The sequence below is a fragment of the Canis lupus genome, chromosome 9, assembly GCF_011100685.1.
Source record: "Canis lupus familiaris isolate Mischka breed German Shepherd chromosome 9, alternate assembly UU_Cfam_GSD_1.0, whole genome shotgun sequence".
NCBI classification, from domain to species: Eukaryota; Metazoa; Chordata; class Mammalia; order Carnivora; family Canidae; genus Canis; species Canis lupus.
The window spans coordinates 53,852,562-53,875,763 of record NC_049230.1 but is presented as its reverse complement, the minus strand read 5'-3'; the positions used below and the strand labels follow the sequence as shown (position 1 = coordinate 53,875,763).

The window sequence follows — 23,202 nt, the reverse complement described above, 5'->3', positions numbered from 1 at the left end:
TATTTAAGATGTATGTGGTGTTTATAATGTATATACATTATAAAATTATTATCACAGTCAAGCCAGTTAACATATCTATCACCTCACATAGCAACCTTTGTGTGTATGTGTGTGAGAACAAGATTTACTCTCTCAGCAGATTTCAGGTGTACAATACAATATTAGTTCCCATGCTGTGCTCTGAACTTATCTGATACTTCATACCCTTTGACGAACATCTCCCCATTTCCCTCCACCCCCTGGCCCTTCATAACTACCATTCTGCTCTCTGCTTCTATGAATTCACCGTTTTTAGATTTCATGTGTAAATGACATCATGCAGTATTTGTCTTTCTGTGTCTAATGTATTCTACTTAACATGATGTCCTCCTGGTTTATCTATGTTGTTGCAAATAACAAGATTTTATTCTTTTTAAAAGCTGAACAATAGTCCATTATGTGTGTATATGTACACATTTTCTTTATCCAATTTATCCTTGACAGCCACTTAGGTTGTTTCCCTACTTTGCAATTGTAAGTAAAATGCTAGGAGTGTAGCTATATCTCTTCAAGATTTTGATTTTATTTCCTTCAGATGTATACCTAGAAGTGGGATTGCTGGATTGTATGATAGTCCTATTTTTAATTTTTTAATGATGCTTTTTACTCTTTTCCATAATGACTGTTCCAGTTTCCATTTCTACCAATAGTGTGCAAGGATCTCCTCTTCTCTACATCTCATCAACATATGTTCCCTTTTGACTCTTTGATACTAGCCATTCTAACATGTATGATGTGATTTCTCACTGTGGTTTTAATTTTCATTTCCCTAATGATAGGTGATGTTGAGCACATTTTCATATACGTGTTGACCATTTGTATGTCTTTTGAGAAATGTCTATTGAGATCCTTTGCCCATTTTTTAATCAGGTTATTTGGGGTTGTTTTTGGGAGGGGTGGTTTTTTGTTTTGCTATTGAATTGTTTGAGTTCCTTATGTATTTCAGATATTAGCCTCTTATCAGATACATGGTTTGCAAACACTGTTTTTCATTCCAAAAGCTTGTCTCTTCATTCTATTGATTGTTTCCTTTCCTGTGCAGAAGCTATTTAGTTTGATGCAACCCTGTTTGTCTATTTTTGCTTTTGTTGCCTCTGCTTTCTTGGTTACCCCAAGAATCATTGACCATACCAGTGTCAAAGAGATTTTTTCTTATGTTTTCTTCTAGTAGTAGTTTTACAGTTTCAGGTCTTACGTTTACATTTTAGGTCTTTAATCCATTTTGAATTGATTTTTGTCCATGGAGTGAGAAAGGGTCCACTTTCATTGTTCTGTATGTGGAGATCTCATTTTCCCAATACCATTTACATTTTTCTCTCCCCATTGGGCAATCTTGGGACCTTTGTCAAAGATCAGTTGGACATAAATGTGTGGATTTATTTCTGGGCCCTTTCTATTCTGTGTGTCTGTTTTTATGCCAGTACCATACTGTTTTGATCACTGTGGCTTTGTAATTTCATTTTGAAATCAGGCAGTGCAGTGCCTGTAGCTTTATTCTTTGTTCTATTCAAGATTGCTTTGGCTATTTGGGTTTTTTTTTGTGGTTCCATTTGAATTTAGGATTCTTGGGGCAGCCTGGGTGGCTCAGTGGTTTGGCGCCACCTTCAGCCCAGGGCATAATCCTGGAGACCCAGGATCGAGTCCCACATCAGGCTCCATGCATGGGGCCTGCTTCTCTGCCTGTGTCTCTGCCTCTCTCTTTCTCTCTGTCTCTCAAGAATAAATAAATAAAATCTTTTTTAAAAAATGAATTTAGGATTCTTTTGCCTATTTCTGTGAAAAATGCCATTGGAATTTTGATAGGGATTACATTGAATATGTAAATTGCTTTGGATAGTAGGGACATTTTTACAATATTAATTCTAATCCATGAACACAGATTATCTTTCCATTTGTACTTTCAGTTTTTGTCATCATTGCTTTTGTAGTTTTCACTGTATAGATCTTTCTCTTCCTTGGCTAAACTTACTCCTAAGTATTTTATTGTTTTTAATGCTCTCGTAATTTTTTTTTTATTTCTCTCTCCGATACTTAGTTGTTGGTGTCTAGAGATGCCACTGATTTTTGTATGTTGATTTTATACACTGTAGCTTTAAAGAATTTGCCAATTTATTAGTTTTAACAGTTTCTGGCAGTCTTTCTTGTTTTCTATGTAAAATACATGCCATCTGTAAATATTGACAGTTTTACTGCTTCCTTTGCAATGTGGATGTGTCTTATTTCTTTTTCTTGCCTAATTCCTCTGGATAGGACTTCTAGTACTAGATTGAAATAGGTGTGTTGAGAGTGAGAGAACTTCTCTTGTTCCTCATTTTAGAGGAAAAGCTTTCAGCATTTCACCATTGAAGATGATGTTAGCTGTGTGTTTGTCCTATATGGCCTCTATTATACTGAGGTACATTCCTTCTATACCTAGTTTGTTGAGAGTCTCCATTATGAAAGGAAATTGTATTTTGTTGAATGCTTTTTCTGCATTTATTGAGATGATCATAGGATTTTTTTCCTTTCAATTTGTTAATCCTTGCATCCTAAGGGAAAATCTCATGTGATCATGGTGTATGACCCTTTCACATGCTGTTGAATTCAGTTTGGTGATATTTTGTTGAGGGGTGTTTCATCTGTACTTAATCAGGGATACTGGCCTGTAATGTTCGTTTTTTGTAGTGTCCTTATATGGCTTTGGTATCAGGATAATGCTGGCCTTGTGAAATGGGCTTGGACATGTTACCTTCTCTTCAGTATTTTGGAAGTTTGAGAGGGGTTCTTAATTTTGCCTTAGCTGTCTTTCCTCTTTGATTACCGATTCAGTCTCCTTATTCACTATTAGTTCACATTTTCTCTTTCTTCATGAGTCAGTCTTGGGAGGTTGTATGTTTTTAGGAATTTGTGCATTTCTTCCAGGTTGTCCAACTTGAATTTAATATTCTATCATGATTACTTTCATATGTTGGGAGAAGGTAGTGTGAAAGTGGCTTTTACATCAGATCAGTGTTGAAATTCCAGCTTCACCACTTATGGTCTACATTGTTTTGGGTAGTCATTTCACCCTTGAACTTGTGTCTGCATTCCTATCGTGGAGCTACTACTCTGAATTAACCCTGGGCTGGATAAGGATGAGCTATCACAAGAAAGCCTGTTTCTCATTAGCTGTGGAAAATGTGAAGTTGTGCTGCAGTTATCAGTGTTCAAAATATTCTTCAAAAATGTGTTTTTAGTGGCATTATTTCATTAAGTGAAATGATAATATAGAAGTAAGAACAAACAATAAAGGAATGTAATGATTATATGGGAAGATCAACTGTTATAAGCTTGTAATTGAAACATTTCCCCCCAAAATGCCTGGAGAACACATTTTGCGGTAGACTAAATGAGTTAAGCAGTTTTTAACAGGCTTCCATTTTGCTGCCCAGCTTCTAAATTCTGGTTAAATTAAAACAAGCATACTTGTAAAATTTGAACCTTTTTGTATAATGTACAGGCTAAAAAAAATACTATTAGCTTATAACTCAGTGAATTTCTGCAGTATAAACACACTTATGCAACCAGCAACAAACAATTTTACCAAGCACTTCCAGAAGCTCGTTAAGCCACCCCCACCCCCCCAACCCCGCTAGTGACTGCAAGTCTCTTCCTCCCAAGAATCATCCTCATCCTAACTTCTGTCACCATAGATTATTTCCCCCTGCATTCGATTTGGTTATACCCATGGTGATACGGCTCATTTTGCTTAGTATCATGTTGTGAAATTCATCCATGTTGTTGCATGTGGCAAGAATTTGTTCATTCTGTCTCTCCTGCTCTTCACATCTGGGAATTCTGTCAATGAAGCCAAAATGTCCTAAGGCATCCATCATATGTAGTTGAATTGATTTTTCTCCTGTGCATCTAGGATGGTACTAGCCTTGTAGCATCTTTGGGAGAGTTTTGAACATAGTCAAATCATTTCTCTTAGAATCCTGAGAAAGGACATGAGCTGTAGCTTTTCTGGGTTTTGTGGTCTAGCAGCCCTCTTCTGCCTTTCGGGGGATAACTTCTATTATCTGCTTTTTTTTGTTCTCCCTGGGGGTTCTGGTGTACTGCCCACCACTCCATCCTACCAGGAAGCGGAAGTCCAGAAACATGCTTTAAATGCATAGCTGGATCCTGGGAAAATACAGGAAATTCCCAGGGGCCAAAAACCAAAGATGGCCAGGGTGCTGCAATCTCGGAGGGTAAAAGAATACAAGCCAGGGCTGCCCTGAGGCACTGCGGAAACTTGGCCTCTAGAGCCTCAAAGTATGAGTGGGTGGCTAGGAGCAGGCACCAAACAAAGCCTTGGATGGGGTGGGGGGATGATGGAGCTATGTCCCTCTCCATAGCCCCTAATCTTATAGGACTCTCAGAGCTATATTCCTTGAATAGAAGAGTGGGCTAGAAAACATAACCCTCCTAATGGCTAAAAAATGTGTTTTAGCTCTGTAGAGGGTTAGAGTTTATGATTTTTCTGCCAAAGATCTGATCTACAGCCTCTCTTTGGAGGTCTTTGGGATTTGCAATTAGACTCCCTCTGAAGTCCAGGAGATCCAAGTCTAGAAGGAGAAAATTACCACTGAACCAAAGATACATACAACCTGCTGGCAAAGCCAGCAGAGACAACTGAAAAGCAGAACTAGAGCCTCCAGAGCATCTCGACATGTTGTCAAATAACTATATTTAAAATCAAAAGAAACAAAGGGTAGAATTTAAAAATATGAGCAAGATACAAACGGTAGCAAAAATGACTATGCAGATTTGAGAAAGAACCAAATATAGGTTTTGGAAAAGTGCTTAGTTTGGGGCCTGGCATTTAGGAGCTACTTAATAACTGTTAGCTTATTGTGGCCTTACTGAAGGTGCTCTCATTTAGGCAAATGATTCTCTATATAAAACTCATGACTTGGGGTGCTGGGGTGGCTTGGTCGGTTAAGCATTTGCCTTCAGCTCAGGTCAAGATCCCAGGATTCTGGGATTGAGCCCCACTTTGGACTCCCTGCTCAGCGGGGAGTCTCCTTCTCCCTCTCCCTCCCTACTACCCCTCATCCTGCTCATTTTCTTTCTCTCTCAAATGAATAAATAAAATCTTAAAAATAAAAATAAAACTCATTACTTTACACAGTAGGAAGTGTCTTGGTGGAGCTTCTACTTGAGAAGTATTCACTAATACTATTGTTCTGTTGGCCTTAAAATTTATTGACTTAGTTGATATTGGACTCACAGCTTTGAGGCAGTTTCAAAAGCAAATGTGGTAGGCATTTGCCCACATGGTCAGTTTCAGCATATCTCAGGGTTATCCTATGTCCGAGAGATCTGTCTCCACCTGGCTAATTCCTGGATTCCTTTTGTATAAGGCTTTGTTTCCTGCAAACCCATCATATGTGATGTCATTTTTAGATGCAAATGTAGAAAAAATTATAGGTTAGAAAAGTAACATCAGGTATCCCTCATCATCCTTCAATGGGAGGAGCCAGGTACATAAAACTCATAAGACGTTTATGAAAACGAGTATAGTTTTGGGGCAGCTTTGTCCTCTTCTCCTCTCACCCCCCAACATGTTTTGAGTGCCTTCTGGATGCTAGGCCTGTGCCAACAGGAAGCTTGTGAGGATGACGAAAACATTGTTCCTCCTTCCCTGAAATTCACACCTTGACCACCAAGTCTGCTCCTTACACATGCATATGAATGAATTGAATCTATTATGTGCTTCTTTCTGCAAAACTCTTGATATCTTACAAATTTCTAATGAGTCTTCAGCTTTTGGAGCAAGATAAAGTGTATATATATTGTATATATTGCCAAGCATATGACAACAGTAACTAGCTAGCTAGATACTGTGGTTTTTCAAGCAAATAAATAGGTTCAATAATCAAGTTAACTTTTCCATTACTAATTCCACCACTTCAAATATTTTAGGATGATGTGAGGCATAAAGTTCACCTGAACACCTTTGGATTCTTCAAGGATGGCTACATGGTGGTTAACGTCAGTAGCCTTTCAGTCAATGAACCTGTAGGAGCCACAGACAAGGACACAACTGTAAGTGCCTTCCCAGGAGGTCAAGGGCTTTATCCTTTTCTGTTGATTAGATGAGAGCTTCACCCCACACTTAAATATGAAGTCTCAGAATATGGAGAAAATTAAACTTGTGAATAGGCATCAGATAGTTTTACTTTAAACACAGAAGTTGTCATTCTTGAATAATTTTAGTAATTAGTGATCCCTTTTCAAAATGAATGCTAAGAAAACCAAGAGAAGGCTAGGCCAAAGAATCACCTTTTCTGCTCTTAGAGTAAGAAAGATTGGATGCCAGAGCCTCATTTGGATATTTACCTCTACTTTTTTTACCCCTCCTAGATTGGATTCAGCTTAGATCGCACAAAGAATGATGGATTTTCTTCTTACCTGGTGAGCATTCCATGCATGATCTGATCACTCCTTTCACATGAGTCCAAGACGCTGGGTGGGAACACCTGGCTTCTGTCAGTGTTCTTTTCTTACTGTGGTGGCTGGTTTGATTCTGTAGCATCTCTGAGCACCCACAATTGTATTGTTTGGGATAGAGATTGGAGCATTCATTTGCCTTGTGTCTGAAAACTTTTTCTTATTCTAGTGTGAATGAATAAGATGATATACAATTGGGTCTTCCTTTCTCAGGATGAAGATGTGAATTACTGTATTTTAAAAAAGCAGTCAGTCTCTGTCACCCTTCTAATCCTAGACATCTCCAGAAGTGAGTAAGTAATTCTAATGTTCCTTCAGTTCTGTCCTTGAGTAAAGTTTGGGAGAATTTGTTTGTTCAGCTACCATTTACTGAGTGTCTACCACGTGTCAAGTACTGTGCTGAGTGCTGGCGGTTAGGAACACGATGAGGGAGATGGAGGTGCCACACCCGAGGAGCTTGTAGGTTAACGAGGGAGGCCAAACACCAATACAGATGATCATGGCAATATAGAGAGGTAGTGGGGCAGAGAAACTGTGAGCCATAAAAGAGAAGGGAAGGCTTCAGGCAACTCTTGGCCCAACCAACCTTTTAGTGAGTGGACTTCACTAGATAAATAAGGGAAGAGCATTGGAGGCAAAGGCGGAGCAGTGTGAAGTAGCATGGTGTATTCAATAGAGTGAGTTCATTATTCACATCCAGCTGACATCCAGGGAGACAGGGAGGCCTCTCCCTTGTGAAAAGTGCTTCCCTCCAGCTCAACTGTGCTAGATTAGCTCGTGTGTCCACTCCTTGGCAGGATGATGTCTGCTCAGAAGGGAGAAGAGAGGAAATGCATATTAGGCAGGCCCCTGTTAGTGCCTCCTGCCCCTCACTTGCCCCCTAGAGTTCACTTGAACACCTTACTGGTTTTTTATCCCTTGTTCCATTCCCCTTGTGGAACACATTATAGACACTTAGGGGGAAAATATGTCCATCCGTGTGGGTGCTAGGAAGGTAAGTTTCAGAGTGAGAGTGCTGGATCCTTGTCCAGCTGCTTCTGGCCTCAACACTCTGGGGCAAGTCATTAAGATTCCTGAGTCCCCATTTCAGCAGACACACAACACGGCCAGTACAGTACAGTCTACACTAGGGATGTCGCAAGGACTGTCTGAGATGATGGATTTAGACCCCGAGATGGTGTCCAACACATGGTACTTAGATGGCCATTGCATTACTTTGAACTTCCTTTCTTTCTTCTTATTTTGAATGTAGGGTGAGAGTAAGATCCCCACCAGAAGCTGGTACCCAGTTGCCAAAGATCGTCTTCAGCAAGGATGAGAAGGTCCTAGGCCAGAGCCAGGAGCCTGGGGCTAACCCTGTTTCAGCAGGCAACCAGACGCAGCTAAAACCAGGTCAGCTGTCAGGCCCAGAACAGCATCTTCTTCACTGGCCTGCTCTTTAGACTCTTTTTTTGTCCCTAAGTAAAAACACACACAGTCACAGCATTATTTTATTTCAGAGGTTATACAAAAATACTTAACCATTAAAAAGGTATAAACTGTGGGGAAGGTGAAGGAAAGAACAGTTGTTCCTCCCTCTTCATAGCACCAGAACTTTAGTAATCTGGGCTCCTTCTGGGCTCTTTCCTGGGTCTGGAACATTTGATTTTTAAAAGTCATAATTTCCTAAACATCCCTGTTCACTCAACGTGCAGACACTTCATTCTTACCAGACCTCCTATTATGTGGATACTGTAACTTGCTCAAGCTTTCCCCTTGAGAGGTATTTCCACTGTTGTGCTGTTATATATATTGCTGCATGGGGAGTTCTTTATTTGTAGAACTTTGGTCATATCTAGAACTTTATTTAGGATGGATTCCCAGAATTGGAATATTTGGTTCAAAGGGCATGAATACTTGGGAGCATATCGATGCATATGTTCCATTCCTTTCCAAATGCATTGTAAGAATTGATGCTCTTTTTCAGAAATATGTAGGAACTTCCCACATCATCATGTCCTAGCCAGCATTGGGTTTTTGGTGTCTGTTTGTTAGTTTGTGTTAATCCCAAAGCAAAAAGTAAAAAAGATATTCTTGGTTTTGTATTCACACTCACTAGTTAGGCTGCACTTTTTCTCCAGACATTGATTAACCAGTTTATATTTATTGCCTCTTTTGTTAACTGTCAGCTTTGTCTGATAGTTTAGTTTTTTTTAAAGAATTTACTATTTATTGTATTATTTACACATTTTTTTTCTCAGCTCATCAAAACTAACCCAAATTAAAAGACATACAGAAATGTTACATTTGTGTGATGGTGTAGCTTAGTGTCTGCACACCATTCCTTTCTTGTCCATGTTCCTCTTGCTTACATAAGCATGCCCTGCACAGAAGATATTCTTTTCCTTCCTTTATTCTGAAACCCTCTCCCTGCAGGGAGCTTGAAATCCTGTCTTCCCCATGGAGGGTATCTTAAGTGAAAATAAGGCATAGATGCTTCTCTGATCCATGAAAGAAGCCAGTAGCAGTCTTAACACGCCTTGTTGTGGGGGGGGATAAGTATGAATTGTGCTCATATTATTTGCTATTAATTTTTCCATGTGTATAAATAAACATATATGTATTTTAAAACAAACTCTTCAAATGTGTTAACTTAGAAAATGGGGGAGGTCATCACTTCATATGGCATCTCTGACAATAACATACACTAGATTATTTAGAGATGATTTCCCTGTTGGTACTAAATATTGTTTTTTTTTAGAGAACATTTATAATGTAACAAGCTCTAGTTTGCTGCTCCTGCGGCTTAAGAGTTGTTTTGGAATCTGAGGAGTTGTCAGTCTACAAGATCACAAACAGCCTCCCCTTTTGTTTGAATTATTTGATATTAGGCAAGCTAGAGCGTCATAAAATGATATTGTAATACATATACAAGCTGAGTCATGCAATAATATCTTTTAAATGTTTCTGCTTCTAGACAGTGGAAAATCTAAAAGAAGTACAGTAGATTCAAAGGTAAGAATTGATCACCCACTGTGCTCAGCTTTCCTGGCTGTATATGTACATATGTGTATATGTGTGTGGATATATATGTGGGGATATGCGTGTGAGTGTAGATGTATTTATTTACATACATACATACAGGTACACACCTAAACACATATGCACGTGTAATCCACAGGGAATTGCTGTCTGTTTGGAGAGATAATGTTACTACATTTGAAGAGTTTCAAAGTAAAATTGAGTTCTGAGTTGTACAGCACTTACATAGTAGAGGGTCAGATAGTGAGGGGAGACTCCTTGGGGAGGAGTTGTCATCAGGGCTTGGACTGGTGGATTTGTTTGGGGAAGAGGAAGGAATGTCATAAGCAAAGACTGGAAATGGGAACAAGCATGACAAATGCTGGGTGCCAGCCTATGGGAAGTAAAAGGTATGTCTTGGGAGCAGAGAGAGGCATCTTAGATAATATCAGGCCAGACAGTAGAGGGTATTTATTTATGTGCAGAAAATAGGAAGCCATCAGGAGTTCTTGATCAGGAAGGACTATGATACAGATGGTGTTTGGGGCAGATGTTGTTATGAAAGTAATGTACAGAGCAGCCTTGGAGAGGGAGACACTGAAATTAGGAAGACCAGGCAGAAAGTGGTTGTGACAATACAGGTTTAGTGTCCTGAGGATCTGTGCCAGAGCAGAGCCGTGGAATGTGGGGTAAGGGATGAAGATGGTGTTGGGGGGAGGAGGTAGAATTTTTACTTAATTATTTATTTATTTTGGTAGAAGAATTAGATGGTAGAGATAGCAGAAGGAAAAATTGGGAACATTTTGGTTTGGGATATCTTGATTTTCTCAGTGAGGGGCATCCAGATGGTTTTAATAGCAGTGTTGAAGTACAATTGACATACAATTAACTGCATATATTTGAATTGACAATTTGATAAGTTTTGACTTCAGTGTACACCACCACCACAATCAAAACAGTGAACATAATCATCACCTGCACTTTCATCTTCCCATCCTCAAGCAGCCCCTGTTCTGCCTCTGTAGACGAGTAACATAGAACTTTATACATATGCATCATGCAGTACATGCTTTTTGTCATCTTTGACTCAGCATAATTGCGTTTGAGTTCATGTATGTTGTTGGGTGTATCAGTAGTTCATTCATTCTCATGGCTGAGAGTTAGTCCATTGCACCAATGGCAATAATATGTTGATCAAATTGTGAATACGTCCAGGTGACGTGCTAGGATATAACCGGGGTAGGCATCAGTAGTCCTGCTGAAGCTGTAAGAATGGTGATGTGCTCCAGGCAGAAGATCAGGGGGCGGGGACAGGGAATAGAAGGTTAGTGGGCTACAGAAGAGACTGTTGAGAAAGGAAGTGGGTGAGGAAGAGTTACCATTCCTTGTGAAAGGGGATCACACACATCTTAAAAGGATGGTGAATTTTATTTTCAGAGAGTTTTTGAAAGGTCAACAAATTTAGGATTTAAAAAGGATGTGTTTTTGTTTGTTTGTTTTTGTTTTTTAATTAGTATATATTTCTGCCAGTATCATCCTAAAACAGGTTGTGTTTTTTTTTTTTTTTCAGGCAACGGGAGAAAAATCCTTTTCTGTTCACAATAGTGATGGGGCAGTTTCTTTTCAGGTATGTATTCTCTTTGAGTAATCTTCATAGGATTTATCTTTACCATGTAAAAGGATGAATTTGCAAAGGAATTTTGAATGCCTAATAATGATTTAGGCATACTACCTATCAAGTGATATTGCTGTCACTTGAATGCAGTAGTTTTCTCTGCATAGCAAACCTTCAAGGTGGCTGTTGTTACCCACCACTTAGTAGATCATGTATCTAAGAATGAGTGACTTTGTGAATGTCCAATGTGAGTGACAGGGCCCAGATTCCAATGCACATCTGCCTGACTGTCACCACGCCTCTGCCTCCCATTCAGAGTGTGCCAGAAGCACCGAATTCTGTACCTAGAAGGACCATTGGTGATCATTTAGGAGGTTGGTAGGATTTTAGAGAGGAGTTCACTGAGGGTCAGTAGCCTTGAGTGAGCTGCGCAGCTGGCCCCATTGTTCACTGTTCATGAGTGTTTATGGCAGCATCACAGCCTATGGATGGGGTAGGACGTTAGATGGGGTCTCAGCAACCACTTACTGGCTGACCTCAGACAACTCACTGAACTCCTAGATCTTGCTCTTAATCATCTAAGAGTGAACAGTGATGGCATTTATCTCATAGAGTTGTTATAAGTATCATTTTTCAAATATGAAAGTGCTTTGGAAGTACTATACAAATAATCTTTTATCATGAATCTATAAGAATCACTGCCCCTTTTCTAACCAGTTTATAGTAGTTGAGGTATAATTTGGGTCAAGTGCACAGGTCTTTTATTTATTTAATTTTAAGATTTTATTTATTTACTCATGAGAGAGACAAAGAGGGAGGCAGAGGGACAAGCAGTCTCCATGTAGGGAGCCCGATGTGGGACTCAATCCCGGTACTCCAGGATCATGCCCTGAGCTGAAGGCAGATGCGCCCAACTGCTGAGCCACCCAGGCATCCCAAGCACACAGGTCTTTTTTTTTTTTTTTTTTTTTTTAATTTTGTTTATTTATTCATGAGAGAGAGAGAGCGGCAGAGACACAGGCAGAGGGAGAAGCAGGCTCCATGCAGGGAACCTGATGTGGGACTCGATCCCGGGACTGGGATCATACCCCGGGCTGGAGGCGGCGCTAAGCCGCTGAGCCACCCAGGGCTGCCCTGCACAGGTCTTAAATGTGTAGTTCAGTCAGTTCTGACAAATGCATGCACTATGGAACCCAGTCTGTCAAGATTCTCTATATTTTTACCACCTCAGCGTCCCCTATCCACTGTTCTGATTTCTTTCAGCATAAGTTGCTCTATCTAACAATTATTATGTGGTCTTTAAATTTAGTAACTGTAGGTATTAATTGCTGACTGAGAGCCTGTGGATGCTTGTCTGCCGTGAACCCTCAGCAGCTTCCCATCTGCCTCAGAGCAAAAGCTCCAGCCCTTCCTGGTCTGCAAGGCCATGTGGTCTGGCCGCTGTCTTCTCTTTGACCCCAGCTCCGGTTTCCGCTCCAGCCACAGAGGCCACCTTGCCCAAGAACAGTCAGGCCTTCGGCTCTTGTCTGTACTCACTGGCGGGAATGCTTGTCTTCCAGAATCCAGTGATTAATTTCTTCCTCTTTCAGGCCTTCCTCAAATGTTATCTTCTCAGCAAAGCTTCCTCCATTCACCCTGTTTTATTTTTATTTTATTTTTATTTTAAGATTTTATTTATTTATTCATGAGAGACACACAGAGAAAGGCAGAGACACAGGCAGAGGGGGAAGCAGGCTCCATGCAGGAAGCCCAACGTGGGACTCGATCCCAGGTCTCTAGGATCACATCCTGGGCTGAGGGCGGCACTAAACCACTGAGCCACCTGGGCAGCCCCATTCGCCCTGTTTTAAATGCAGTTCCCGTCTCTTCCCTCCTGCTGGTTTTCCCTTAGCACTTCTCCTTTCCAACATGCAATGTACTCCACTCACTTACCTATGATTATCTTCTGTGGCTCCCTTTAGAAGGTAGCCATAAGGAAGAGGGTTTTTTATTTCTTTTCTTTCCAATGTATATGAAATCCCTAGTCTTGGGCCTGGCCTATGATAGGCTGTACATTAGTAATTATGGAACCGAGTAGATGCATGCCGGGCAGGGTGTGGAGTGCTTACACATTGTCATTACCTCAGTTCATCCTGCCAGTAACTCTGTGAAGGAGGTACTGTTGTTATTCCCCTTTTACAGATGAGGAATCTGAGGCTCAGATAGGTTAAGTAATTTGCCCAAGGGGAGGATTCAAACCTGGGTTTGTCTGACTCCAAGGCCCATCCATGTGTTTAACCACTTTGTTTACTACCTCAAGAAAATATAAAAGGTATTTTTGTTTCTCTCACTTGAAAGTGCTTATTAAGACCATAAGTTGTTTTTTTTTTTTTTTTTTAAGATTTTATTTATTTATTCATGAGAGATAGAGAGGCAGAGACATAAGCAGAGAGAGAAGCAGGCTTCATGTAGGGAACCCTTCATGTAGGGACTTCAGGGAAGTCCATGATCCATGGACTCCAGGATCACGCCCTGGGCCAAGGGTAGGCGCTCAACTGCTGAGTGACCCAGGCATCCCAAGACCAGTTTTTTGAAATTTCTTTAAGCCATTTTTAAAAAGAAATCACCAAGGAAAGCATGGTAGGATATACACATTTGTCAGTTACTAAAGCTTTGTGTTAGGGTGAGTGTCATGGGGAAAGCAGCTTGTGTGGTGATTAAGGACATTTGTTGAGATAACCAGTTCATAAGATTCTCAAGGTACATGAAACAGGCAGTGGACAGACTGCCTCTTCTCTGGCTTCACGTCTTCACGTAAAGAAGTCAGTAGGTGACCGCTTGCTGTTCTGCTACCCAGGATCCTCCTAATTTTGGACAAGGCAGTCATTGTTAGCTTTTCTGCTCCATCCACAGAGCAGGGATGATAGTTTGTCTGCCTAAAGCAGGAAAAGGACTGTTAGGTGTTATTCCCACTCTAAAATATACATTTTTGTTTGATTTTTTTTTTTTTTTTAAGGGTCAGGTGCCTACTCTGATCAACCATTGATGGTTCTACTGACTTTTTAAAAAATTGTATCTCTTAGAAACCTCCTATGATTCTTATTTTAGGAACTAAAAATTATTAATATGTTTAGAAGAGTTTTCTGGCTACCCCCACGTGGACTAACACATACGGTTTTACATTTACATTGCTGAGTTTGGGACATGATTTAACAAAGTAATATTTCAGCTTGAATATTCTGGGTCTTTTATTTCCATCTTCTTGTCAGATGTCTATTTTTTTCTATCCTTTTTAACTGTGTGGTGTAGTATGCTTGCAGAGGAGCACATTGTATTTGTCAGGTACAAATAATTATAAATAATAATCTTTGTAACCATCAGTGGAGAACACTGCCAGCACCCCAGAGACCACGTGTGACCCTCATATCCCCTCCCAACTGTTAGGAAAACTGTTATCGCTATTGGTTCTTTGCTTCTCTATGTAGTTTATCTTCTATATCTTTTAGGCTTCTAGCAAAATGCTCTCTAGAATTGACCAAGGAGTCATACTCTGTGATCTTATAAATAAAATGTCTTTGGATTTACATTAAACTTCATTTGAACACAGGAAGCATGTGAGAAATAGAAAAATGTGTACATGTAGAAAATGTAGACTGTGTCACTGTTGCTGAAATCACAGGAGTAGATTTTATTTTATTTTATTTTTATTTTTATTTTTATTTTTATTTTTATTTTATTTTATTTATTTATTTTTTTTTTTTTAGGAGTAGATTTTAAATTGGTCCTTTACCTTCCCAAGCAGCAGATGAGCCTCCTTTCTTTTAGGAGTATTTTTTACCTACACAGCAAAATAATATGTTAGCTTGAAAACGAGGTACCTGCTTCGTAGATTCTTCCTGCAGCCAGCCCTCAGTGGAAGCTACCACGGGTGGGGAGAGGGGGTCTACGTCAAAAGGAGGACGGCAATGAGTGGTCATAGAACCTCGGTGGTGGGGCATATAGGTGTTCACTGGGCAGTTCTGTCCCCTTTCCCATTACCTTGAAAATTGTTATAAGAAAATATTGAGACAGAATAACAGAATAAGAAAACATCTGTTTTGTTGTTGTTGTTGTTTTGTTGTTGTTGTTGTTGTTTTAAGATTTTATTTATTTAACTGAGAGAGTGAGCAGGAATGGGGGAAAGGCCAAAGGGTAGAAAGAGAAGCAGGCTCTCTACTGAGCAGGGAATCTGATGCAGGGCTCAATCCCAGGATTCAGATCGTGACCTGAGCTGAAGGCAGATGGTTAAGTGACTGAGCTACCCAGGCACCCTGAAAACATCTTTTTAAACTCTGCCCTGGGAAAATCTGATTAAGTGATGAGTCCATCTGTATTTTCTTTTGTCCATAGCATTCATGAACTATTTCTAAGATTTAGACATTTAGCTGAGGATTTGCGTACTCTTAAATTTTTGTCTTCTTCACTTTCAGTTTTTCTTTAACATCAGCACTGATGACCAAGAAGGCCTCTACAGTCTTTATTTCCATAAATGCTCTGGGAATAAAGTGCTGTCTAGCGACAAGTTTTCCTTCAGCCTTGATGTGAGTACTGTCTAGAAGATGTTCCATGTGGATTTTGTCAGTTCTGTAAAATGTGAGACATTTATTTCATTATAAGAGCAGGTTTTAGCTTAAATAGAGTAGGAGAAGAATGTGGCCAGAATCCCATCTCCACAGAGGATTCACAAACAAGAAAATACAGAGCAATTTGGGATGGTTTTACACTTTAACCTGTGCATTAGGAATGTGATTATTACCTGCTAATACTTCCTTAGCCAGGTGAAGCAGCTAAGGTGACAGATTGCTGACTGTGGGATGATCTGTTCCTGAAAAGTAAGCATTAGTTTCATGTTCATTTCAGATTGAGATCACAGAGAAGAACCCTGACAGCTACCTCTCCGCAGGAGAAATCCCTCTCCCTAAATTATACATTTCCATGGCCTTTTTCTTTTTCCTTTCTGGAACTATCTGGATTCACATCCTTCGAAAACGACGGTGAGTTGTTACTTCTTGAGCCATCCAGCTTAGAGTGTGTTGAGATGTGCGTAATTTCATATTTTGCTGGCTTCTGAGCCTTGGAGGGATTGGCACTAGCAACCTTGTCCTCTTCAAAGGGCATCTTCCCTGAAACAGAGATTATGCAAGCCTTGCACTGTGGGGGGCCTTTGCATGCCCTGGTGTTTGTTTACTTCCCTTTGCTTTGTTTAAAAAGCAAATCCAAATATTTTAATAATAGGCAAAATAAAATGTATAAGCAAGTGTTACCATAGTGAAGAGGATGTGGTCCAGGATTCAGGGTGAGCTCACTGATCCCATTCAGAGGCTGTGTGTTCACGAGAGGAGGTTAGTGACAGTGACCCACTGCCTGGCCAAGAGCATGGCATTACTGCTTTGTACAGAAGCTGCCTGCTCAGAGGTGTTGGCTTCCAGAGGCCTGTCCCTGGAGAAAACTTACTCAGAACCCACCTGCCTGGCTCTTGGACTCTCTTCTGAAACCCGAAGGCTTTACCTGCCTGTACTCAGTTCTTGAAGGGAGCAGCTGTGTGTATGTGGATCAAGTGTTTAAATCTGTCTCCTTCCCTCAAAAAAACTGAATAAAAAACTTTCTAATTTTCAGTTAGAGAACAGTGTGAAGTATTTGTTATATTATAAAGCCTGTTAAATAAATGATGGGATGTGAATATGGGATTGTAATGGAATTAATCTAAATTCATAAAATAATTAAGTGCCCCAAATACCTCTTTCTCTGGAGCATTGGTCAGAAATTGAGATCTCTTCAGTCCCTAGTGGCCTGTCTTCTGGTGGACATGCTCAGCTGGAGTGGTGAGCCTCGACGGGTGCACTGCTAGTTCCTATTTGTCATAAGATTCACTGCACTCACCAAATGGAAAGAGCCACTTGTTTACTTGTGAAGGACCCTTCATGGTCATGTTTAGAGTAGGCGATTCGGCAGCTTTTAATAAGAAAAAAAGAATCTTACCAATTTAGGCTATAAAAAGGTTTTTAAGTAAAGTTTTGCTTCTGCCTTTATTAAAAAAGCAAGAACTGGGAATCAGAGACCCAATTCCAAGTATAAATGTGGATTGCTCCCACCTGTGTGTCTTGTTTCACTCTCTGAGCCACAAAACTGGGACAGGGTCATTGCCCTGCTTTTCTCTGTGGGTCTTATTAGAACCTTAGATATGTTATGTGATTCCCCCCAAAATATTGTGTTCTAGAGGGCTTTATAAATCAGAGTGCTATGCAAATATGAGGTACATACAAAATAGTTGACCAGGCAGGTGTTCAGTGGTATTTGAGTTTCCGTGTATTTAGCAGTTGTCACTGGTTCACTTACATAAAATTGTGGGAAGTTTTAAATCTGTGGTTAAATGAGGCCAACCTATTTTGTGCAGCATGTGTTTAGCTTTCTTGCTGAAGTGCAGTATACACACAAGGATATATAATTTAAGCCTTCCACCCCATCTCCTCGTTTTTCCAGGAGACTTACAGACAGTTCTGTTGGGTTGGAAATTTGAATCACATAAAGGATATGACTCCAAGGTTTTGTGCATTTCAGAGGCTCGCAGTCCCTTAGAGTTAGAATGAACTGGGAGATCTTTGCCTCATTTTATGGAGGTCTCGAGAGGAGAAATAAGAGACAGCAGCTAGTGGCACCTGCCAGAGCTGGGAGCGGAACCTGCATCTGCCTGGCGTGCGTGTGCGGCTCCTCTCAACTCTCCGAGTTCTGTCCTGGGCCCTTGAGTGTGGGGAGGGTAAGACAGCCAATCGTTTTTCCATGTCTGCTCCTTGCCCAGTTAAGCACTTGATGCTAGTTGTTTCACCTCACCATCCAGCCACTCCTTGAGCTGGGTGTTGCCCGTTTTCAGGAGAGGTACCTGAGGCTTGGTGGGATTACAGTTGTCAGGGTAGAAGCAGTATGCAAGCCAAGTTGCTGTGGCTTTCAAGTATGTGTTCATCTCAGACATTACTACCTGGCATGTGAGTGAGTACAGGGCTCGGCAGCCGGCAGTTCTGCGCTCTGGGTACCTCTTGATGCTCTTCAGAAGTGACACACTCCTCTGGCCTTTACTACATTTTTGACCTTCAAGTAGGTAGGCACCAGACAGGAAATCAGCCCAGAAAGGGAGTGTGTGCCAGTTCAAGACACACCCACCTTATCGGTCTGTGCAAGGCCCCTGGTCTTCATTTCCCCTTTGTTTTCTACCCCTCACTCATGCTTTTCCCAGCTACTTAGATGCAGGTAATATCTATGCTGGGCATGTGTGTGTTCTTATAAATAACTAATGTTTATTGATACTGTGTATTTTAACTTCTATAAACTATATTATCTATAGATACTGTTCTCATTTTTCACACTGTAGTGTCTTTCTTAAGACCTAGTCACATTGCTGTATGTCTATCTAGTTTGTTAGTTTTTAGCTACTCCATAGTGTGCATCCCCACATTCTACTTATCCATCCTTTTAGTGAGAGACCCCTCTCTTGGCCTCCATTCCCTGTCTACTCCAGGTTTGTCATGACCGCCTACTCCCACCCTGGCCTTGTCCCCCCTTATGGCTCTGTGCAGTGTCTGCTGTACACTCCCAGAAGGAGGTGCACTGGGTCTGGGGTAAATTCTTATTTAATTTCATTAAGTGCTGCCACTTTGCCTGTACCAGTTTATACTTCTTCCAGGGGTGCATAGGGTTCCTGTTTCCCCTATGTACCAACACTGCCAACTTATTTTTTGCCAGTCTGATGGATATAAACTGGTACTTCATTTATTTTGCATTTTCCTAAATACTAATGATATGAAATATCTTTCTAGGGACTTGTTAACTATTTGGGTTACCCCTCTTGTAACTGCCTTTATGGTTCTCTTGGGGTGTCTCATTTTCTTGTCACCCTACATGAGTTTCTTGTATATTTTCGATATCAGTCCTTTGTCTGTCTTAGACATTGCAAATTTCTTCTCCCAGTCTGTTAAACTTGTCTGTGGTATTCATTGTTGAAAGAAAGTCTTTCATATTAATAGAGTCAGAACTATCTAATTTTAGTCTTTGGGGCAGTGCTGCTTGGAAGAAACCTTTCCCTACTCCAGGGTCACAAAAGACATATGTTATGTTTAGCACTGAGATCCATCTGGAGTCCTCCTTTATGTAAATGTGAAGTAGGGACACAGCAGTGTATGTATATGTATATGCACACAGGTTTGGGCTGATTTTCCCTGTGCCGGTTAAACCATCCATCCTGTTTCTACCGATTTGCTACCCCTTTATCTATCATATATCAAGGCTTCATACACTCAGGAATCCATTTCTGAGCTTTCTGTTCTGTTGGTTTGTCTGATGCTGTACCCATTCCATAGTTTTTACTGCCATGGCTTTGCAGAATAGTCTTGATATCTGACAGTGTGCATTTCCTCTGTAGCTCTTATTCAAGTTTTAGGCACTTTAAGAGTTGTCAGTTTGTCTCCCAGATGGTCTTGTGTCCTATTAGGTCAGTTCCCAGGGTGAGGTGGAAAAGTATAGAGGAATTTAGTGGCCGGCAGCCCAAAGGTGGACGAGTCTATTGTAGGCATGGTGGTGGGAGTGGGGACTTTTCCCCCACTGGCCTGGTGAGTGTGGCGGGTTCCACCCTATCTGCCGCCTGGCTCCAGGCCTGCCCCCCCCCCCCCAGCCTCCAGGGCCGCAGCTCGCCCCCACAGACCCCACAGCCGAGCCTAGGCACCTTCCACTCCCACCCATGGGTTTCTTGCCAGTTTTGTGGATCCCACCGCTTCATTCTTGCCTCTGTGGCCTTTCAAGGGCAGTTTCTGGGCACGAACCTGGCAAGCTATGTAGATTTCCATCTTATCAGGAGCTGGAACTCATCCTGTCTGGCTTTGGTGCCTGACTTTGTTCTAGTCACAACACAGACTTGTGCATGAGAGGTGACTCTAGGGCTCCATTGGGGCTGTTTCTGCTGGTAGAAACTAGGTTTCCAAAAGACTTCATGTTTGTGGTTTGCTGAGATTATAGGTTACTACTTCCTTATAAATGTATCTGATGTCTGGAGCTTTGGCCATCCATTGGAGGAATGGAATATTTCTTTAATTCTTTTCTCTCTGTTTTTATAGGAATGACGTATTTAAAATTCACTGGTTGATGGCGGCCCTTCCTTTCACCAAGTCTCTTTCCTTGGTGTTCCATGCAGTATGTATTAGTATTTTGGATCATTTATGAAATGGTGTACAGTGTCTATATAATTAGGAAAAATGAGTTGGAAAGAAGGGGAGCTAGGTCATGGGAAACAAGATGAAAGAAGACCTTGTCTCATGAAGCCTTTGGTGCAGGAGGGGCCATCACAGGGGTAAATCATGACACCCTCTGTCCATGACCCTGGCCCAGAGACATCTTCCTTTTTTTTTTTTTTTTTTTAAAGATTTTATTTATTTATTAGAGAGAGAGAGAGAGAGAGGGAGGGAGAACATGAGTAGGAGGAGGGGGAGAGGGAGAAGCAGACTCCCCACTGAGCAGGGAGCCTGATGTGGGGATCTATCCTAGGACCCCAGGATCATAGCCTGAGCCGAAGGTAGATGCTTAACCAACTGAGCCACCCAGGTGCCCCCCACTAGACATCTTCTAATGCTACCTGCATACTCAGAGTTTTCCTAGAGCTTTACTTGTTTTTATTCCTGTTTGTCGTTTTTCGAGGTTAGAGTGCCACCTGCTGAATTGTTTCCATGAATTAATTTTTCTAAATACTTTGCCATGTTCCCATTTGATTTGAAGTCCGGTGTTAGCATATTTATTTGAGAGAAAAAGGATACTCTAAAGAATGAGATGTGTGAACTAAGCTTATACTTTGAATATTTAGTCTGGATGGGAGATGAAGTGCACCTGCCTGTGGGAGGAAAGTCACAACTGGCTCGTGGCACCTGCCGGCTGTGCTCATAAGGGCGACAGTTTCTAGACACATGCTCTCCTACACTTAAAAAGTGTTGGTATCAAAGAAGTAGTGATGTGTCCAGTTACAGTCTCTGGAAATGACAGTTATTTGGATAATTTCCCATTTGGATCTAAGTTAAAAGAAATTTTCTGGAACTTTGTAGATAATGAATGACAAGACCCTTGAGTCACTTCAGTGTCTAGTTAGCCATTTGTGACAGAATAAAGATGAAATCAATAACAGTGTCTGTGAGTTCTGCCAGGAACCATTGTGGGCGCTCTCCTGAAACTTGCCACTTTAATTAAAACGTGTTGGTGGCTTTGAGTAGCTCTAAATGTACAGAGTTTCTTCAAAAAAACAAAACAGAACAGTGGAAGCTGCATGACTCCACATGGATTTTTTTGCTGGCTGGCTGACTGACTTGTGTAATAAGCAGCTGCAGTGTGCAAAGTGAAGTTCCTGGCTGAAATGCTGAAGAAAGATGGGTGACATTTGGCCCTTGGAGATTTTAAACAGAACAGGCCACCATTTGCCAGTGTGAATCTCCCGCCTGAAGAGAGTGGCCTGGCCTGGGTGCTGGTGGTGTTGAGATCTTGTGGCAGGTTTCTCTTGCTACCTCATGTTAGTGCCCTCACATGCTGAATTGTGAGGTATTAGGACGTGGGGCAGAGGAGACCCCCTCCTCCTATGGTGAGGTCCTGTGGCAGCATTTCCTGTTCGCTGTGTGGACCTTTCTGAAATGCAGTTGTTTCTTTGCAGATCGACTACCACTATATCTCCTCCCAGGGCTTTCCGATCGAGGGTTGGGCTGTCGTGTACTACATCACTCACCTGTAAGTATGCAGAGAGACACATGAAATACTCCTCCCTCAAGGTGACATGCAAAGTCGGGGAGGCCATGGTAGGAAGAGACTTGCCTTGCGATAACAGTCCTTGCCCTCTTGTGGCAGCCCGTCTGGGTTCCTGCCATGCCAAGGGTGTGTGGCACACAGGTGGCTGTCTGGGCCTGAGAACTCGGGGCTGTGGGTGTGCTCCCAGGAAGAGGTTGCCTCCATTGGAGGATTAGCTGCTCAGGGAGTGGGGTATGTGGCAAACTATTTGTGTGCTGCTTCACTTAAGAGAAGTTCCTAAACTTGGCCACCTACCTTTTCCAAGAAGCACGTGAAGTCATAAATGAGTTGTGTAATGGAACTTGCACAGACACTTGGAAGAGACCATTAGTGTCTGGAACTTTTTCTTTTCCAGCTTGAAAGGGGCACTACTGTTCATCACTATCGCGCTCATCGGCACCGGCTGGGCTTTCATTAAGCATATCCTTTCTGATAAAGACAAAAAGATCTTCATGATTGTCATCCCGCTCCAGGTAAAGGGACCCTAATCTTGCATGTCTTGGTTGTGTCCTGGCACTTTGCAAGGCTCAGCTCTGGGCCTGTCCAGGCAGAGGGGGTCCACTCGCCTTGAAACCCTAGCTATTACCACTGGGCTTCTCTTGCTGAATTCTGGCAGACCTGGGCCTCGGGTCATTGCCCTGAAAGCTGTCTGCAATTGCTCATCTGGCGAGCGGCTTATGGATGCCTACACTTGAGTGGAGAGGTCAGAGGACATACTGCCTGCCTTCCTGCATCTGGCTTCCCTCTGACAAGACTGTCCTCTTAGCCAAGCTCAGACATGTAGTGTTTTTATTAACAAATTATTTTAAAACTGTGAATGACACCGGTGAGTTTTCACAAGGTAGAGTATTAAATAGAGATCAGGGCAACTATTTATTAAACCCTCCCTGGTTTGAGACCCTGGGCTGAGGCCAGCCTTGCCCAGTTGTGAATCCCTTGGGAGAGGAACCTTGTCTTCTATGTAACAGTCTTATCGAAGGCAGAGACTGGGCATAAAGAACTCACAATAAACAGAGGGCCTGGCAGGAATGCATGACTGCTCCATTCCACTCAACCAAAGAGCAGATGTGTGATAAAGTTGTTCTCATGGCCTGATCTTGTCTGGGAACATAGTGTGGGTGTGGCAGGTGAAGGAAGGAAGGTGATAACGCCCTCACTCTGGTGGTGGGCAGTCTGGCCGTGTTTGCAGCAAAGCCACCTTCATATTAGTGAAAAGGGACTTGTGTTAGCAGTAACCAAATGGTGCAGACCAGTTGCTGTAGGTTTCCCAGGAG

General features: G+C 41.6%; 1 protein-coding gene across 4 annotated transcripts in view; it reads left to right on the top strand.

Annotated features, from left to right (window-relative positions):
* GPR107 (G protein-coupled receptor 107) overlaps positions 1 to 23,202 on the top strand; it is an 81,754-nt gene that overhangs the window by 24,323 nt on the left and 34,229 nt on the right. For all 4 annotated transcript variants that reach the window (XM_038549062.1, XM_038549059.1, XM_038549058.1 and 1 more), the window contains 11 exons: positions 5,968 to 6,090; positions 6,409 to 6,459; positions 6,709 to 6,788; positions 7,748 to 7,887; positions 9,452 to 9,489; positions 11,066 to 11,122; positions 15,559 to 15,669; positions 15,989 to 16,122; positions 20,227 to 20,302; positions 21,798 to 21,871; positions 22,284 to 22,401. In XM_038549062.1, the coding sequence (XP_038404990.1) occupies positions 6,025 to 6,090; positions 6,409 to 6,459; positions 6,709 to 6,788; positions 7,748 to 7,887; positions 9,452 to 9,489; positions 11,066 to 11,122; positions 15,559 to 15,669; positions 15,989 to 16,122; positions 20,227 to 20,302; positions 21,798 to 21,871; positions 22,284 to 22,401 (945 nt within the window). In that variant the 5' untranslated portion in view covers positions 5,968 to 6,024. The remainder of the gene's footprint in view (positions 1 to 5,967; positions 6,091 to 6,408; positions 6,460 to 6,708; positions 6,789 to 7,747; positions 7,888 to 9,451; positions 9,490 to 11,065; positions 11,123 to 15,558; positions 15,670 to 15,988; positions 16,123 to 20,226; positions 20,303 to 21,797; positions 21,872 to 22,283; positions 22,402 to 23,202) is intronic.